Source organism: Erythranthe guttata, chromosome 10 (genome assembly GCF_056151865.1).
Source record: "Erythranthe guttata isolate IM_541 chromosome 10, IM_541, whole genome shotgun sequence".
Classification (NCBI taxonomy): Eukaryota; Viridiplantae; Streptophyta; class Magnoliopsida; order Lamiales; family Phrymaceae; genus Erythranthe; species Erythranthe guttata.
This window is the reverse complement of record NC_142542.1, coordinates 6,910,143-6,926,896: the sequence shown is the minus strand read 5'-3', so window position 1 is coordinate 6,926,896 and position 16,754 is coordinate 6,910,143. Positions and strand designations below refer to the sequence as shown.

The 16,754-nt window shown below is 36.1% G+C and overlaps 1 protein-coding gene across 2 annotated transcripts; it reads right to left on the bottom strand.

Moving 5' to 3' along the window:
• Nucleotides 1-10,459: 10,459 nt before the first annotated feature.
• Nucleotides 10,460-16,433, bottom strand: CDC48B (cell division cycle 48B). 2 transcript variants are annotated; one of them, XM_012994060.2, is made up of 13 exons: nucleotides 16,050-16,433; nucleotides 15,541-15,727; nucleotides 15,354-15,398; nucleotides 14,754-14,809; nucleotides 14,429-14,578; nucleotides 14,201-14,308; nucleotides 13,850-13,949; nucleotides 13,131-13,412; nucleotides 12,868-13,037; nucleotides 12,114-12,242; nucleotides 11,938-12,025; nucleotides 11,760-11,837; nucleotides 10,460-11,113 (listed from the first exon to the last, which is right to left on the bottom strand). In XM_012994060.2, the coding sequence occupies exons 2-13, from the start codon at nucleotides 15,706-15,708 to the stop codon at nucleotides 10,625-10,627; spliced, it is 1,863 nt and encodes a 620-aa protein (XP_012849514.2). In that variant the 5' UTR covers nucleotides 15,709-15,727; nucleotides 16,050-16,433; the 3' UTR covers nucleotides 10,460-10,624. The 2 variants fall into 2 exon arrangements, with proteins under 2 accessions (XP_012849514.2, XP_088680139.1); XM_088824013.1 differs by having other exon boundaries at nucleotides 16,054-16,158.
• Between the last annotated feature and the right edge of the window lie 321 nt (nucleotides 16,434-16,754).

Sequence of the window (16,754 nt, the reverse complement as noted above, 5' to 3'; positions counted from 1 at the left end):
GGAGGGTGACGTCGAGATTCACTAGCTTTTCAAGGAGAGTGATCATTTTGAGACAGTGCTCGTGGACCGAAGTCCCTTCGCGCAGTCTCGCCGTGATCAACTCCTTTGTAGCAGCGTACCTCGATGCCCTAATATTCTCACTATACATGCTATCGAGATGAGCCTTTATATCGAAAGCATGCATGTGAGACTCATATTTCCTCGCAAGCGCGGGCTCCATGGCGGCTATCATATAGCACCTAGCATGTGTATCATCTTTCTTCCATGCCTCATAAGTTTTCTTTTCAGCATCAGTCGATGTGGCAGGTATAGTGGCAGGAAGTCTCTCGTTCAAAACATAGAGATGCCCCTCAACGGTTAGCACAAGCTTAAGACTACGCAACCAATCTAGGTAATTAGGGCCATTGAGTTTATTGTCGAGGATTGACATTATGGGATTCTTAGACATGATTATCTGAGACGTATAAAGAAGAGGATTATTAGAGATTCGCGTTAAATGATTGTTACAATTAAATGTTTGGACTTATGTTATTTAATTGTTCTCCCACTAATTTTATCGAGTTCCACTTCCCTCTAGTAGACAAACGAGAAAACTAATTTTTCTTAATGGGCTTTTAGGTCCAATAGACAAATATAACCCGTAGTTAACCTAGCCCGATTATATTTGCCCAAAGGTAGATCACAATCAATCATATCCACAATATGACCCTAAAATTAATTTTCCTCACACTTGATAATGACATAAGTTAATCTCGCGAATATCAAAATCGTCGTGTAACAAGTCTAACCTACCAATCAAAGATGCTCATAGAACTTGATTATGCCAGACTAATGCAGTCCCTAGTTAATCTAGCCGACCACGTTAATCCAACATAACCCTTTTCTATGATTACCTTCATCGTTATGTCAATTGAATTACAGCTTACTCTACCATAGCACTCCCCGCTAACACGGCTTACTGCACTACAGTAAAGGGCTACACATAATCCAACCGTTGGCAGAAGGAAATAAATAACTCAACAGATTGGGTTTTTCTTTATAACTTGAAATGATTCTTAATTAGATTAAGAATGAGGGGTTTGAAAAAGTTTTATCTCATCAGAAGGTTCGGATTGGTCTATGCGATTCCTACATCTATGTTCTCTAAAGGTATATGGAAACGCATATTGTCCTAAGAGGAACATATGACCTAACTATATAATTAATTACATTAATTAATTATCGGGTTTTTCAAAATAATCATAGAACCTCAACTAGCATAAATCATTCAAATAATGTTGAGGTACTACTAATTAAGTTGAACTATAATCAATATTATATATGTGTTCTATTAATTGAAATTAATTTAACAATTTAAATTAATTAATTAATCTAACACCTATTTACTAAAATAGACTATTGTCGATCCAATTATCTAATTGGGATTAATTGAAAATAATTTTCCAAAAATTAAAATCAATTTGTTTTAAGTTTAGTTTTAGAAATCTGAAATAAAAACAAAAATATTTTTTTTATTTTTAGTGAACCGGTTCGGACCGAAGCGGTCCGGTTCTGCCCGGTCCAGTTGACCCAAATAAGTGGGTCGGGTCAGTCGGACCGAGAACCGGTCTGACCGACCCGAATCCACTTGGATTCGGTCAACTGTAACGTGCACAACCATCGAACCGGCCGGTTCAACCGGTTCGATCCGAACAAATTAAAAACCGACGTTTTAAAAATAATTTCATATCCGATTTTCCAATTTTAAACAATTTTAAAGCTGGAAAAATTCTAAACAATATTTCAAAAATATTTTAAACTTACGAAAACTCCCAATTACATAAAACAACAATCACTACTTTAATAAATCGAACATGCATAAAATCATAGCATATTAAAACGAACGCAATTAATTGCGCAACGAGCTCTGATACCATTGTTGGGAATCGGACACGTGTACGCAGCGGAAAACAAAAATTTTATGCGATTTAAACAACTTTAAAGCACATAAACACATGCCCGATAAATTAAATCAATTAATTGCGTACCATTGCGCTTCCAGCGGAATTAAAAACAACATACATGCTAAATTGTTTAACTGAATTTAAATAAATTAACATGCTCGCGTTTAAACCAACTAACATGCTCGCAACGATTAAAACGATTACACGTAATCACATAAAATCATACGAAAGCAAACATGAATATATAGTTTAAACGTAAACGAATCAAAACATGAGATTCATGTGTTTACCTCTTGAAGCGTGAGGTAGGAGCGCTAAGCAAGTCGAGATTGCTACGGAAACCAATCCATACAATCCGGGGCAGCAGCGGTGCAGCGGCAGCAGCGGCGAGACGGCCACGGCGGCGCGTGTAACTCACGCGCGGTCTTCGGGCAGCGCGTGGGGTTGCGTGCGGCTTCGGCTCGTGTGCTGCTCCTCGATTCTTCGATCTTCGATCTTCCTCCTCTCGGATTTCACCTCGTATACTTCGATCTACTAAACACGTGGCACTAGACACGTAATAGTTAGAAAAACGGAAGAAAAAGAGAAGGAAAGAACTACTGAAAACAATCGGCCAACGAAGGGCCGATTCCGGTAGGGTTCCGGCAACGGCGCCGGTGGTGGCCGCGGGAGAGTGGCCGAGAGAGAGAGGGGGAGCGACTAGGGTTAGGGTTAGGTCTTGTGTATGTGCAAAGCCTATAAATCAAGTATTTATAGTCCCTTGCATAAAACCCTAACGGGCTTAAGTTGGACCGGGCCCAATAGCTTAAGCTCGTTAGTTCTTTTACTTGCTCGTCTCTCTCAATTCAATGATCGGAAAATTGCAACGATTACATTTTCGGAATCATTATAATATCCTCATCATTACGAGTGCCAACTCTCAATTTCCAACTTTCCAAAAGTGGAAACCTTTATTCAGTGCACTTTCTAAATTTGGAAACTTCCCGATTTAGAAAGTCCACTTAATACGTTTGCCAATTCTTTTCCTTTTCTCGTTCTCATTCATAATTCCAAATTACGAATGTTGGACTCAATCACATTGACTTCCAATCATGCAAAGATAAACTATTTTATCTCTGACCGTTTATTCAAATATCTCATGTGCACGAGCAGTGTGACCCTCGGTGGTTCAGGTGTAAGCTAGCCGTGGGCCCACAATCCTTTGTGGTCAAAACTCGTCCCTTAGAGTTACGATTAAGATGAAGCTCGTTTCACCTTAATCACCCAACGAATCAAGATTGGCGTCTAGCAACTACGCGTCATGATTCCCTAGATACAAATGAAGTGCCTGCAAGAACCTTCAGATATAGTTAACATACAGTACGGTCCCTTCGATACATATGTCCCGATTGAACTAGAGGCATTGGTTCGTCGAGACCTCTTTATATGTTCAATAACGGTGCGATCGTTCTAAGTGTTGTAATCGTTACGTGCATGACTTAGAGAATCGAATTCTCTAATCATCACTTAGTCAGCTCTGGCCAGAGACTTAGAATGATTACAAACTTTCAGAACACACAGGACATCCAAGACTATTCTAGCGATCGAATCCCTGACTACAATGCACAGACCTCCCACTAGATTTCGGACTGCACGAACACTGGCCCTTGGGATGGTCATCGGTGGAACTCAGGGACAGGTCACGATACAGCTGGTCCTCTAGTGAAGTCACGGTGATGTCTAGGTCATAAGGACTAATGGTGTACAACTATACCATAGATATCTTTACTCGATTATTGAGAACCACTTAGAGATTTCTAGGGTGAGGGAGTTCAGTGAACTCGTCAACTTACGAGCACCCACTTATGCATGCCGATATCACAATACCGTTTACTGATGAGATGCAGTACACATACACTAAGTGCTAGTCTCTTAATGGGAAAGGCCGATATCCTCATTGGTGGCGTAACCCTTCGACTAGGAACACGTTTAACAGTTATAATACTTAAGTAAATATCTCACGATCCTAACGATCAATTACTAGTACTTGTAATAACTGTAAGGACTATATCTATGCTTGTGACAAAGGGACAAAGATATAGAATGCCAAGTTGTTTTATCATTAATACGAATAAAGGTTTGTTTATTACAATAATAAATACGAAAAAACCACAGCCACACGTTGGCTTGTTGGTCACCTACTCTAACAAAGCAGGCCTGACATTATGTTTAGTGTTTGTGTGTGTGCCAGGTATCAAGCTAAACCCAAAGTCACTCATCTTAAAGTTGTGAAGAGGATTATTCGGTATGTTGCAGGTACAATAGACTTAGGGATTCAGTTTTTCAAAGACACTAATACAAATTTGATAGGCTTTAGTGATTCTGATTGGGCTGGGGATATTAGTGACAGAAAAAGCACCTCAGGTGCATGTTTCTTTTTGGGGAATAATTTGGTTTCATGGTTCAGTAGAAAACAAAATTGTGTATCACTTTCAACAGCTGAATCAGAATATGTAGCTGCTGGAGGATGTTGTGGTCAACTAATTTGGATGAAACAAATGTTGGGAGATTATGGGTTAACTAGTGACACCCTGACCATATATTGTGATAATTCAAGTGCTATTGATATTTCAAAAAATCATGTTCAACGCTCACGAACTAAACACATAGATATTAAACATCATTTTATTTGTGATATAGTTGAGAAAAATATAGTGTGCTTAAAGTACATTCCTACAGAAGATCAGCTGGCTGACATCTTTACAAAGGCATTAGATTATGAGAGGTTTTCTAAACTTAGAAAATCTCTCGGGATGTGTACCCAATAAACATGTACTGAAATATGTTGCAGCACCTCATCCAATATCTTAAGCTGCAACATAATTTACTGAAGCTTAGCTTCTTTAAATAATGACTTCACTGTGATGGATTATTCTCTAAATCAGTAACTGGAAGTCTTTCACCTTGAAACGTGATCATGCTTCATGTAAACATTCAGAGAACAATTATAATCACATAAGTCAAACTCCTCTATCTGAATAGTCATATCTTAGTAACTGAGGAACTTTCAAACTGAACACTTGATCATGTTCCATGTGAATTGTTTGACTTGAAAATAAGAGTTTAAAAAAAATTTATATATATATATATATATATATATATATATATATATATATATATATATATATATATATATATATATATATAATAATATCTATGCCTGTTAGCCAAATTTTTTCTCACACTATTAATCATTAATAGATGTGTTTCTTATTTTTGTGAAAATTTCGTGAGTGCTACTATTTTTATTATTATTTTATTTATTATTGAATTATCACTATTTATGTGGGTCATGGGGTACATGGGTTAGTCTTTTATTTTCCACTAAGTCCACTCCTTATTGTGCCATGTGTCACGTTTTGTTTTAAACTGCCACATAAACCTTTATTCTCCTTAATCACACTTTCTCCAAGAAAAACGCACACCACTTCTTCCTTCACCTTCTCCACTTCAATTTTTCTTCTGCAAATTAGGGCTTATAAATTTCGTGCTTCTCTTTCGAAAATTCACACTCAAAAATCAAAAGCACAAGAAGCAATTTTTCTTTATCTAGAGTATCATGGCATGTCCTCGTAGAAATCCTCTTCCAGCCGATGGTGATGTCCACAACGATGCTGCAACACCTGAACCAGCAGACCCGAATCTGGCCATCATCGTTCATCCTGTCAATCTTGAAGCTATGCCGATCAGTTTTATTGAGCCAGGAGATGAGCTGAATCCGATTGACCCAGACAACTTCGACTTCGTGGGTCCCTCTTCCACTGCAGGAAGGTTTCCAACTCGCCGGTCCAAGCGCATGAATCCCTTCCCAAATCTGAATACTGGTGGGTCACAACGCCGGAGGGGAGGAAACTCTCCCTGAAGAGGAGGCAGAGGAGGAAGAAGAGGCAACAGAGGTGGTCGTACTCCAGTTAGGCCAAACCCACAAGAGGTCTTCATTTGGTTGATGAGGACACAGATGATGAAGAAGGAGATCCTAACTTTGCAGAACCAGAAGCCCAAGCTCTCTCCTCAAGCTCCACTGAGTCATCGTCCAACGACTCACCTCCACCAGCATCAACTCAGGGCGAGACATCTCAGCCTAATATGGCAGCAGCAGCTTCTCAACATTCTGTCTCTGAAGATGCTGCTGCACATGTTCCAGAAGATGCTGTTGCACCCTCTGACTCAACCAATGCCCCTCTGAGTGCTGTTGAGGATGTTGCTCCCTACCAGGATGAGGAAATGCCTGACTTTTCTAGGATGTCCTCTGCTGAGCATGTAGACATTCCTACTGTTTATGCTCAGGATTTCACTACCACTGAAGAAACACCCTCAGCACCACATGCAGACCCTCTGGAAACTCTTGCAGAAGCAGCTGTTCAAGTGGATGCATCACCTCCTCAAGCTGAAGAATCAGAGAAAAATGATGACAGCTGGGAGGTTCCCCTTGCCTCTTTTCGCAAAAATTTGCCCTCCACATAGTCCGACAGTGACTCTTCTGAGGAATCCTCTCAGAAGGAAGAAGATGCTGCCCCACCTGTTGCATCACCTGAGCCAGCATACATTCCAGATGAGCTTGAAGACTCAGAAGATGAGGAATCCGCAGAGGAAGAAGAGCCAGACTTGGATGGGAAGGATTTGTCAACTCCTTTTGAGGTAAACAATGCTTTTCAGTCCTACCTTTTATTTTGAATCTGATTCAAATTTGAGTCCTCAAATCATGAATTGCCAATTCATTGAGGAAAAGAAAATTTCGAAGGATGAGTTTGATAGACATAGGATCACTGCTTTTCTTGATCAAAGAAACATCTTTAGTCTAGTTGAGATTGCCTGTCCTTATGACCCCTCTGTTGTGAAGGAATTTTATGCCAATCTGCAAACCTCATTTTTAAAGAAAAATTCTCCAAACTTCGGCAAAGTTTTTGTACGAAATTCCATTTTCTCATTTTCTCCCAAAATTATCAACTCTCATTTACAAACTCCTACTGTGATTGATGAGGATAATTATGGTGATTTTACTGAGGTTTGTAAGACTTTTTCTGGCAATTGTCTAAAATCTTGGCCTGCTCACCCCAGAAAATTCAAAGTTTCTCAACTCACTGCATTTTATTCTGTCCTGTTCAGACTCACAGTGATGAATTGGATTCCATCCAAAAATGTCTATGTGGTAACTAAACCTCATGCAGTACTCATGTACAAATTGGGGATGGGATTACCAGTTGATTCTGGAAAGCTTTTCTTTAATAATATAGGTCATCTTGCCCAGAAAATTTCATCCTCCACTCATCTTCCTTATCCTTCTCTCATCTACTCCATTCTACTTTCTCAAAATTTGGGCCAAGATGAATCAGAATATCTTCACACTCCACTTGGCATGATAACTGTTTCTCAAAATTTTCTCAAAGCTCCTCATGTCCAAGATCTTCCCTGGAATGGAGATAATTTTCTCTCAACTGAATCAGGTCAAAATAATCTTGGTATTGAAGGTGTTGCTCCTCATGTTGACAACACCCCTGACAATCTTGTTTCTATTCCTAGAGATCTTTTGTTACAACAGCTTACTCACTCTCTAGCTCAGATTACCTATCACCAGTCCATGGTGGAAATGCTTCGAAAAACTCTTTCTGATCAAAAAGGGGGAGAAAAAGCTAGTCATGAAAGCAGGGACTTCTCATCATTTGGATGCCAGAGGAAGAGAACATGGAGTTAATGAAGAAGAAGAAAAGAATGAGGGTGGAGCAGAGGAAAGCAGCAGCAGCTGATACTGAGGAGACTTTGGATATTCTGCTCTAAAGTTATTTTTATGAACAATATTTGTTTTTGTTGAGTTTGTTATTTTCCCTCTGAACTTTTATGCTAGGATTGCACTATTTTGTTATTTGCTATATTGGTTATCATATTCAGGGGGAGTTCAAGCAATGACTCAGGGGGAGTTAAGCTAAAATTTAGTTTTGATCAGAAAGTTAAAAAGGGGGAGTTTGAAACACGTGGATTATTTCCACATTTTGTTTTTAACTTTCTTATTTTCTAACTAAATTTTAGTTATGGAATAAGTAGTGCTTAGTGGGTTAAGTATATGGCTTAGTGGGCTAAGTAGTGCTTAGTGTGTTAAATTGTGGATATTATTCTAACTACTAAACTAACCCACTAACCCATGTTCTTGAGTGCTCTTGTAGTTGGTTTTCTTGCAGATCATGGGCTGAGGAGTGGAAGCTTGGAATGTCTATAAATACCGACTTCAAGACTCAAGGAAAATGATTGATTCCAAAAAATAAACACCGAGAGCTGAAAAGAATACATGAGTGTTTTAGTGTGTGTTTAGGATCGGTTGGTTGTACTCTTCATGAGTATAATCTTTACGTACTCCTCATGAGTACATTCTTTACGTACTTCTCATAAGTACATTCTTTGTAGTCTAGATTGTTTAGTATATATGTTTCTAGACTTGTTGTAGTTCTTTACGTACTCCTTACGACTACATTATTTGAAATCTAGAATTTTTAATATTCTCTTTTTGTTTCTAGATTTGAATGTAAGAATGATCATGAGAATGATTCATTCATAAGGAAGAAGTTTTCGTACATCTTCTATTTGTATTCTTGGAATACTGTTTGTTTAATATAATTTTTCCGTCCTGTAAAGGGCAAGTTCACAAGTTTTTACTTGTGAACATTTTTTGTATCTGAATATTGTCTTTATATAGTTATTTTTCCGCTGCATGTTTATTTAAGTGTCATAACACTTAAGACAACATCTCTATATTAAACGAATCCGGGACCATAAATTCTTTCAGTATTTAAAGTTCAACTAGAAAAAAATGTCATCTTTAATGTGCAATTACTTTTAAAGGATTATATTCCACGAAAAAAAAAAAAAAACTTTAAAGGAGAATTCTAAAATGCTGCTTATTCTTAGCAAATAATAAAGATAACCCATGTCCTCGTATTCTACAAAATATTTTACTTGGACACTTACGAAAGACAAAATTTTTAGATAAATTAAAGATAAAAAAAGAAAAATTTAGAACTCACAAATGAAAAAAAATATTTTAACTGGCTATTTGACAAAAGTTCGTTAATGAAATTCCGTATTATGATACATCGAATTTTTAATTTGATTTTGACCGAATTCCAATGGATTCAAATTATTCAGAATGCCCCAACTAAACCATTAGATACATATTGCCTGAGTTATCCTAACTTACTTTTTGTTTCTTTGTTTTTTATTTATGCTTTTAATTTTTTTTTTTAATTTTCTTTTTTGAACTTTAATTTTTTTTTTCTTTTTCATTTTGATTTTAAAAAAAATGTTGTGGTTACAACTTTTTGCAGATGACTCATTTGTGCTTGTAATATTATGATATAACTCCTTTGTAGTAGATAAAATGTAGTGTGGTGAGTTAGTTTTTCGGTCAAACTTAACTATGTGTATCAAACTTCAAGGGGATTGTCTGCAAAAATTAAAGGAAAAATGTAAACACAAGGAAGCCCATCTGCAAAATATAGCATTTTGACGTTTGACACGTGAAAATTAATTTTTAAAGAAAAAAACTAACGGAAACTACCCCTATCAACCACAAGAGGGTTATGTGCTAATATTATGATCACAAGAGAATTATCCCGGTAGGGTTCTAATGGACTATTACTTTTAGCTAGTGATGGAGATAACATAGAGTTATGGTGAGTTATGGGGTGACATGGCTCGCCCAATATGTCTTAAATCACTTATAACTCTTTGTTTGTCTCCACCACTTCCTGAAACCAATAGACCACTAGAACTCTATCGTAATAACGTATCCAATGCATTATCCCATTAGAGTTTATAACTACGTTTCAAGGGGGTGAGTGTAATTTTCGATACTATAGGGCTGCGTGTCTTCAAGTAAAATTATTTTATTTTATTAATTACCACTAATTGCAATTAAATAAATTATACACACATATATTTGATGTGCCCTAATATATTTATATATATATATGTATATACTGTTGTGGGACAGCAAATATGGTCTTTGCAGCAAAAATAATGCGACAATCAACCAGGAAGAGGTGAAGCCTTACTATCTCTCTCTCATTCATAAGGTAAAAAAAATACTCTTTCTCTCCAATCAAACATAAAGTCGTAGTTCACAAACAACCATTTGAATAAAATAAAGAGTAAATTACAACCATCCGTGAGATATGGATAAATTACGGAAAAAAAATCGCTCTTGTTTGGATAATTACATCTTACACCTCCATCCTTATAAATTCAAATTCAACATAATCCTCCAGATTCCATGAAATGTGCTCTAATTTGTACTCGTTTTGTGTTAAAATATAGTATTTAATACACCACAATCTGATATATATACAAGCCAAAAAACACATCTTATGAACATCTTGCTTCAAAATGTAGAGCTCGAATAGGATAAAACAGGTCCAAAAGTGAAATATTCCATATAATCTAGTAGATTCCACTAAATTTGAAACGGCGAAGGTGGACGTGTAGGAAGATTTATAGTTGATGGGTGGTTGCAATTAATAATTACCCAAATATAAGGGGGGGTTTCGTAATTTAACCATACATCAGGGGTGGTTGTAATGTACCCTAAAATAAAATAACACGAAGCTTAGCTCTGATACTTGTTGAAGTCGAATACCACCAATTACAAAAAAAAATCATGTCATCGATACTTCTCTGGTGGCACTACCAACATTAACAGAAATACCCTTGAGAAAATTGTACAAAATTACACCACCTAAAGCAATCGAAATAGGAGTCGCGGCAAACAATACACTACTAATCTTTTTCCGAGGCTTTTTACTTTCGGGTCTAGAGCTCGATTCGGATGTAGTAGTAGTGAGCCTCGGAAATGGATTGCTCAGAAACGAGGAATACGAGTCGATTTCTTCTTTAGTAAGTGCCGGCTTTAGTGATTTCATTACAGCCTGGAAATGTCTATTACACACAAACGATGCAGACATGTCTTCTCTCAAAGCAGCTATTCCTGCTTCCTTGCATAACCCCTCCAGCTCAGCTCCCGTGAAGAGTTCTGTATCTATTGCTAATTGTTTCAGATTTATATTTTTTTCCACCTTCATTTTCCGTGTGTGAACATCGAGGATTTCGTATCTGGCTTCTAAATCTGGTGGTGGTACGTAAAGCACCTAATTAAATTCAAGAAAAAAACAACGTTAAACCGAAAAGATATTAGCGAAGTCAGAAGCACCTAATGTAAGTTGAAAGATTCTATTTAATTAGTACAAATAAAAGTAATAGAAACTAAATCTTTTTTTATTAGGCAAAATTACAACCACCCCTGAGGTATGATAAAATTACGAAAACCCCCCTCTTGTTTGGGTAATTACAACAACCCCTCAACTATAAATTTTCTTAGACGTCTACCCTTGCGGTTTCAAATTTAGTGGAATCTTCTTGATTATATGGAATATTATCACTTTTGTACCTGTTTTATCCCATTCGAGTTCCACGTTTTGAAGAAAGATGATCGTAAGATGTGTTTTTTGGCTTGTATATATCAGATTTTGGTGCATCACAAACTGTATTTTTACACAAAACGAGTACAAACTAGAGCACATTCTACAGAATCTAGATGATTATGTTGAATTTGAAACCACAAGAGTGGAGGTGTAATAAGATTCATAGTTGAGGGTAGATGTAATTATCCAAACAAGAGGGGTTTTTTCGTAACGTGACCATTATACCTCAGGGGTGGTTGTAATTTACCCTTTTTTATTTAGTTTGAGAGCTTCGTCGACAAATATTTACAATTGTGGACCACGGAAAACTCACCAAATCGAAGCGTCCAGGACGCATAAGCGCATCATCAATCGCATAAGGACGATTTGTGGCAGCCAAAACAAGAATTCCCTGCAAAAACAGACCGGCGTTACGAGAATATAATAAAAAATCTGATTCCAAAATTCACGATATTCATATTAATGATAATTATTATTATTAAATCTCTCACTTTAGCCTGCTCTAAGCCATCCATTTCAGTCAGCAACGTAGAAAGAAGTCTTTCCCCAACTGTTGTGCTTCCGTTTGAGCTTCCTCCCCTGCCGTTACGATAAATCACAGGTGCCGAATTTGAGAAATAATGAAAAACGAGAAATTAATCAAAGGACGGATATTTTAACAATCAACCTTTTGGCAGCAACGACATCAGCCTCGTCAAAGAATATTATGCTTGGAGCAGCAAGACGAGCTTTTCGAAATGTATTACGCAATAAAGCTTCACCCTCACCTACATACATGGAGTATAGTTCTGCGCCACTGGCACAGGATAATATAAATAAAGCTACACTCACGATTTACAAAAGCAATATTACAATTAGTATAAGTGTCGAACTTTTTACAGTTTCGTTTGTAACTTTTAAGACTTGGTAACCCTGTTTAAATTCCTAAATTACAACAATAATACTTTCACAAAGGGATTTAAATCCAAGTTTCACTGCCCTTTGTGTCATTTTATATACAAAAAAAATTAAGATATAAATATTTTCATACAAACATTAGAAAACAAAAAAAATTGAAAAAGCATAAAGATATCCGTAACTCATTACCAAGTACCGAAAAAATGAGGACATGGTTGATCGGTTGTTAAATTTAGCATTTTGTAAACAGCTCGAGCGTTTAAAAATAAATGAAAATTTCTTTCAACTAATGACACTCCGATTATCTTTTAATCTCTTTTACTAAATTTCATCTCAACACCAATTATTCTAAAAAAAAAATATCAATTACTTTTCGTTAATTATCAGATGAAATATCAAGTTCCAAATGTTCTTCAAATTTCACACAACTCTTCAAGCTTTAACCATCGAAAACTTTCTTCTCTTCTAAAAGTATAACGATAATAAACACGAATGAAAAGTGATTTAGAGAAGACCATAAATACCTCAAAGAGAAAAAAGAAGCTTGTGCAGCACAAGCAGCAGCTTTCGCAAGTGTCGTTTTCGAACAACCAGGTGGCCCATGAAGAAGAATACCACGTATGGGCGTTACTCCTAATCTCGAAAACGTCGAAGAATGTTTTAAAGGCCACTCGACTGCTTGCTTAAGCTTTTTCTGCTCCATATATAAAAAAATATTATCATCATATTTTAGCCAAAAACGCGCACACAGTAAATAAGTAATTACAACAGAAATTTGCATTCGCACCTTCACTTCTTTCAACCCTCCGATATCTTCCCAAGAGACCTTAGGAATGTCCATAGTAACTCCTCTTGTTATACTGGGACCCACCACAGATCTTGCGAGTATCCAGTCATCCATTTTTATAACGCATTTATTAATATCTTGATGTGTGTTACATCTTTTCATTGCTGACATGGCAGCCTCACGGCATAAAGCTTCTAAATCTGCCCCCACGTAACCATTGCAAGATGCTACTATACTTTGTAGGTCGACGTTTGGATCCAACGGAAGCTTTTTCGTATAAAGCTGACATTATGACAAATAAACAACAATTATCTGCTATTAATTAATTTGAACTAGAATAGTTGGCTAAATATATAAACTAAAGGGTTTAAATCCACTGTCGTATAAACTACATATATATGATATTTATCTTTTTTTGTTACTCACTTACAAAATTAGATTTAATTAACTCTTATTATTTTAAGGAAATATATTGTCCTAAAATAATCTTTTATTTATTATTGTTCAAGTACAAATTCTACTTGCAATTTACTGTATAAATATTAAATTAAATAAAATCTGTAAATTTGCAAAAAAAATTAAACATACATGTAGATCATTAATATAGTTATAAATATAAAATAATAAAGCTGTTTTATTAATTTATAATTCTAATTTATTTTATTATAAAATTCAACTAAGTCAATTATAAAATATAATATATAGTTTAAATTTGGTACCTTGAGTATTTGAAAGCGTTCGTGTTCATTGGGCGTCGACACTTCAACCTCGCTATCAAAACGCCCCGAACGTCTTAACGCTGGATCAATTGCATCCACTCTACATACAATTAACCGATTTTAAATTTTTTTAAATAATATTTAATAAAAGTCACACAAGGGAAAGAAACCAGAACAATATCATGTTCCCCACAAACCGCAGAGAATCTTAACTACGAGTCCGTAAAAAAATCCGACAACAGAAATAGTCAACGGCTTAATCTTGCAACAAATAATCAATACGTCCAAGTAATGCATCTGTTCAACCGGAAAAAATTAAAATAAAGGAAAGATTGTGATATATTAACTTACATATTAGTTGATGCAACCACCACGACATGTGATCCAAGTGCAGACGAGTATTTGCTCGAGTCCATCAGCAAGAAGAGCTGAGAAGCTACACGAACTTCTTGTTCCCTCCTGCAAATTGAAGAATACGGTATTTCAATAATTCTTTAATATATTTTATACTGGTAAAAATAAATTAATAAACTAAACAACATTTTGCAATGGTGAAAAAATTGTGTAATCAGGACGTACCTCGAGTCTCGACGAGGACAGAGAGCGTCAATTTCATCGATAAAGATAACTGAAGGTTTGCCCAATCTTGCGTGATTTGCTGCTTCAGCAAAAGTCTCTCGCAAAATTTTCTCACTTTCTCCTGCATGCGATTTGTGAACAGAATGAGGACTGCACCACAAATCCCGACAGTGAATAAGCAAATCGAAAAACTATAAATGACTTTGGAAACAATTAACTATTTATCTACAAAATTATGTCGCAGACTGCAGTGCAACAAAACCACATTTAAACATCTTAAGTAATAAAAAACAATTGACCAATACATCACTAAAACTAACATTACCTAATAACACTCAAATGCGCATCACATTCGCGAACAACTGCCCGAACCAAGCTTGTCTACAGAACACGAACAAATTATAAATTACGGAAACTTTGTAAATATATGCATATATATATATATATATATATATATATATATATATATGGGTAAATTACAACCACCCCTTGAGGTATGGTCAAATTACGAAAACCCCCCTCCTTTTTGGGTAATTACAACCACCCTTCAACTATAAATCTTACACGTCCACCCTTGCGGTTTCAAATTTAGTGAATCTTCGAAATTATATGGAATATTATCCCTTTTGTACCCGTTTTATCCCATTCGAACTCCAATTTTTGAAGTAATATGTGTTTTTTGGCTTGTATATATCAGATTGTGGTGCATCAGAAACTGTATTGTTACACAAAACGAATACAAATTATAGCACATTCCACGATATCTAGATGAATATGTTGAATTTGACACCATAACGGTGGAGGTGTAAGAAAAAATCATAGTTGAGGGGTAGATGTAATTATCCAAACAAGAGGGGTTTTTTCGTAAATTGACCATAATGGATAAAAAATTACAAACGAGAAGAATGCAAGAAACTCAACATACCTTCCCGGTTCCCGGTGGACCGTAGAGAAGCAAACCACGAGGCCACTAACGAGTAACAAAATTAGCAAAAGAAATCAAAATTAATTAATAATAATAATAAATTTACAGAACCTTCCTCGATAAAACAAAAAAAAAAAAAAAAAAAAAAATTGGAAAAACACGGAGTGGTGAGGGTAAAAGTAGTTACTTTGAGGCCGAGTATTTTGGACTCGCGAGCGTAGAGTATAGGGTAAGATATGAGCTCCCTAAGAGCTTGTAAAGCTTCAGAGTTGCCTGCAATGGCTTCCTCCGCTCTCCATGCAATGCCGATGCTGCTATTATTATTATTATTATTATTATTGCTCGAAAGATCCATTGATTCGATAAACCTGGAGCTGTTTAAAATTGATGAAAACTATACTTAGATTTCGATTAACGGAAATACTTTTTCTTCTTTAATTGAAGTGCAATTATTTAGAGTCTTTTACATAAATAAATTATTTTACACAACAGGTAAATTGCATATGAAGGATAACATAAATATGATTACTAAAGTAATCTGTGTATGCAATTTAATGAATAAATGTAAGAACCCTACTTATATTATAAAAAGATTCAGGTATTAGTAATTAATAATCGATAAAAATAAGAGAGCAATTAAAATGCTCATAAGAAATTAAAATTTTAAAAAAAGGATGGCGGAGGAGTTAAACAAACCTACTAAAGGACGGCGGCGGCGGCGCGGAGGTTCAACCAGGTGCTAACTTAAGAAGCGGCGGACGAAAATGGAAACCCAAAGAATAATTTACATACAGAATAATTGGTAAGAAGGAAACTAATTACTGGCTACTTAACACAGAGAGGCTGAGATTTGGGAAAGAAAATGTCACGTCCACGTTAGCGGAGAGGGCGGCGACGGCGACCACGGCGGCGGCGGTGGGAGAGAAGAAGCTGAAGAGAGGAATTGGAGTTTTGCAAGATGCAACGTGGGCTGAAGTGGACTTGGGTCTTGAAGCTGGGCCAAAATCAAATGGGCTGACATTTATTGATGAGCAGGGGCCATGTCCAATTAGGGGTTGGAAGAAATTAATTGAATATTTTAATTTTAGGCTAAATACAATTTGCACCCTTAAAGTATAGTGTTGGTAACACTTACCCCTTAAATTACAAATGTAACACTTACCCCCTCCTTAATGAATTTAATGGTAAGACTTTGACTTTAATGATGTGGCATTCTTTCTTTTTTTTTTTTTTTGGCCAAATTTTTTTTATTATTCCATTATTTAGAAGAGTATGGGGCCTCGTTAAAACCTTGTGGGTCTGCACAAGGAAAAAGTTTTATCGTACAATTACAATAAAAAATCATTACGGATCCTACTAATTCTATTACACATAAACCCAAAAGGAGCAAAAATGAAATAA

Bases quoted from the DNA above. Each gene is read 5' to 3' on its own strand.
- CDC48B (XM_012994060.2), bottom strand. From the start codon at position 15,708: ATGGATCTTTCGAGCAATAATAATAATAATAATAATAATAGCAGCATC. The intron at 13,413-13,849 runs GTACCAAATTTA...TCATAATGTCAG, and splicing joins AACGCTTTCAAATACTCAAG to CTTTATACGAAAAAGCTTCC. The intron at 11,114-11,759 runs GTGAGTTTTCCG...GAATTTAATTAG, and splicing joins GTCCTGGACGCTTCGATTTG to GTGCTTTACGTACCACCACC.